Source organism: Penaeus chinensis, chromosome 19, assembly GCF_019202785.1.
Source record: "Penaeus chinensis breed Huanghai No. 1 chromosome 19, ASM1920278v2, whole genome shotgun sequence".
In the NCBI taxonomy this organism is placed as follows: domain Eukaryota; kingdom Metazoa; phylum Arthropoda; class Malacostraca; order Decapoda; family Penaeidae; genus Penaeus; species Penaeus chinensis.
The window spans coordinates 27,138,431-27,140,930 of NC_061837.1; the positions used below are offsets into that span (position 1 = coordinate 27,138,431).

The window sequence follows — 2,500 nt, forward strand, 5'->3', positions numbered from 1 at the left end:
AGAAGTTTCATCTCTAGAAAAAGACTCTTTGCTTCACAGATGTTGGAGATGGTGATAAAGACGAAGATGGAGATGATGATGCAGATTGTGACTCAGGGGTTACATATGCTCCTGATGATGTTGAAACACTATATCTTCCCAATCCCAAGCAAGACCAGTTTGGCCTGGGATACAAACCTCTTGACCGCACTCCTGTACTTGGAGGACACATAAATCTGTTCGACCCTTCTCCCCTCAGCATGAAAGAGAAGAAGAAGAAAGTTTTGATAAAGGGACAGGTATGGAGTCTGCTAGCAAAATTAATGATGAGACTGTAGAGACCATAAGGCTTGCTTTTCTGTTGTTGGTAAAGAGATTGCTGCCATCTATATGCACCTAAACTTCATTTGTGGGTAATGAAGCAATTATTGTAATTCTACTGATGATTATCATCATTAATTGCCAAGTAGAAATGCTGCCTTTATAGTAGTTAAGAAACAGTTCATCACTCTCTCCTATTATTAAGTATCTCTTGACAACCAGTATCATCTTGACACTTGTAGTTGGGACCAAAACTTAATATCAATAGTGTTGACACCATCAGCAACAGATTGATATAGAAGTTAAAGTATCATCAGATGTAGAACACTGTTTTCATAAACTGAACTCACATACTTATTTAAAAATGTGTGATAATTTTTCTTTAATGATTTCTTGCTTGGATTCATCTTTGATATGCAATAGTTTTTATTGTTTTAGATAAAATTAAATGATTATTTGAAACCCAAAAGATGTATTCCTCAAATTTTGACAGGTTACAAGGATTATAATTTATGATATTGGCTAATTGAACTATATTTTGTATTGGAAATTCAAGATATGAATTTATATAATCAAAATACCTCTTGACATGAAATTGATGACATTACAGGCATTTGGTGTAGGAGCATTTGAGGATGAAGATGAAGATATTTATGCAACAGAAGATATGAGCAATTATGACTTTGGTGAAGAAAAGAAAGATACTCAAAAGAAGAAAATGGGTCAGAACTTCCAGTCTCCAATGGTATTTGTTGGTTCAGTTTGTGTAGCTATTTTATATTAAAGTTAACTATAATGTTATAATATATAAATAAGCTTACTTCATGCAAACATAGATTGATATTGATTTCCATTTATTTTGTGTCTTCCACTTCCCAAGAGCCTCTTAGGATTAACAGAAATGTTAGAAGGTTTCAAGATAAGCAGCAAACCTAGCCATGGTCACAAAATTTATCCAAGACCCAACCTACCTAAAGATTTCACCCCCAAACACCAACCAAGAAAACGGAGGTAAGATTGTCTTCTTTTTGCATTATAGACATATAAATTAGATAAGAAATGTTCTGTGTACTTGGATATTCTTTCCTATCCCACAAAGACCATGACTTCTGCAGGTAAATGTGCCCTTAACCCCTTAGATCCGGTTGCTTCATGGTGATCACATAATAAAAAATCCAAGCATTAGGCTTACATGAGCAGCCACTCTGCTGGATCTGTGGCTTGTAGGCCAGGCACACGCAAATACTCGTGTGCAGTGGCAAGACTGTATGCTTCCTATTTGCAATGTTATTTTCTCTTTTTATGCATAAGCATTTTTAGTTTTTTTGCCATTTTCCAATGTCCATATTTGTCATTTGATTTGCATTATCCAGATGGTAATAGACTGTTTTCTTTGAACAGACTCCATATTGTCTCTCTAGTTAGTCTACAAAGTGCAAGAAAAAGAAAAATATTTATTTTTTTATTTGTATAATTTAAAAAAAAAAAATCTTTGTAATCAATTTTCTGTAATACAATAGGAATACAATGCTGGACATGGAAATGGTGTCCTCCATGGAGCCAGTGCATTTCCAGTAATGGTTCATGAACATTACATTCCACACGAGTTTATTAATGGGAATAAAGCAATATCACCAAATAAGTCTAATCATCCTCCCAAGAGGTTTATGCACTCGTGGCTAGTTTTTCCCGTCACCCCAGTCTTCAGCTAAAATGTTCACAGCAGCAAGTTCATGTCACCTGGCCTGCAGTCAGTTTTTCCCATGACGGCATGTTCACGTCACTTCCCCCCTGAGCCAAATTTTTCATGATGTGATGGTCATGTCATCCAGATTGAAGGGGTTAATTAACAACTGTAGCAGAGACAAAACAATTATTGGTACAGCAGAAAATGTGTTCTTTCTATGTTAATACCAAAATATCTACCAAAAATTGATCAAACAAATTGAAAATAAGAAAATATGGTAGGTGATGCTAGTATGGGGTTGATGGACATAGGAAACATATATAACAACCTAGGACCCCTACTTAGTAAATTAGCATATGACCCCTTTGACTCCAGTTGGCCTATGGAGGGACTGGAGCCCCTAAGGGTTTAAGCTCTTAATGTAAGTCTACAAACAATTACTGTCTCCCCCCAACCTCAGGTTAGAAGCAACCCTGAAAACACCAAAACTAATTTTTCTAAATTTTTCAGTAG

The 2,500-nt window shown here is 35.6% G+C and overlaps 1 protein-coding gene across 1 annotated transcript in view; it reads left to right on the plus strand.

The window, feature by feature from the left end:
- Nucleotides 1–2,500, plus strand: part of LOC125035312 (G patch domain-containing protein 1-like) — a 15,100-nt gene that overhangs the window by 5,568 nt on the left and 7,032 nt on the right. The window contains exons 6-8 of the mRNA XM_047627617.1: nt 40–278; nt 911–1,045; nt 1,181–1,311. Coding sequence (XP_047483573.1) covers nt 40–278; nt 911–1,045; nt 1,181–1,311 — 505 coding nt within the window. The remainder of the gene's footprint in view (nt 1–39; nt 279–910; nt 1,046–1,180; nt 1,312–2,500) is intronic.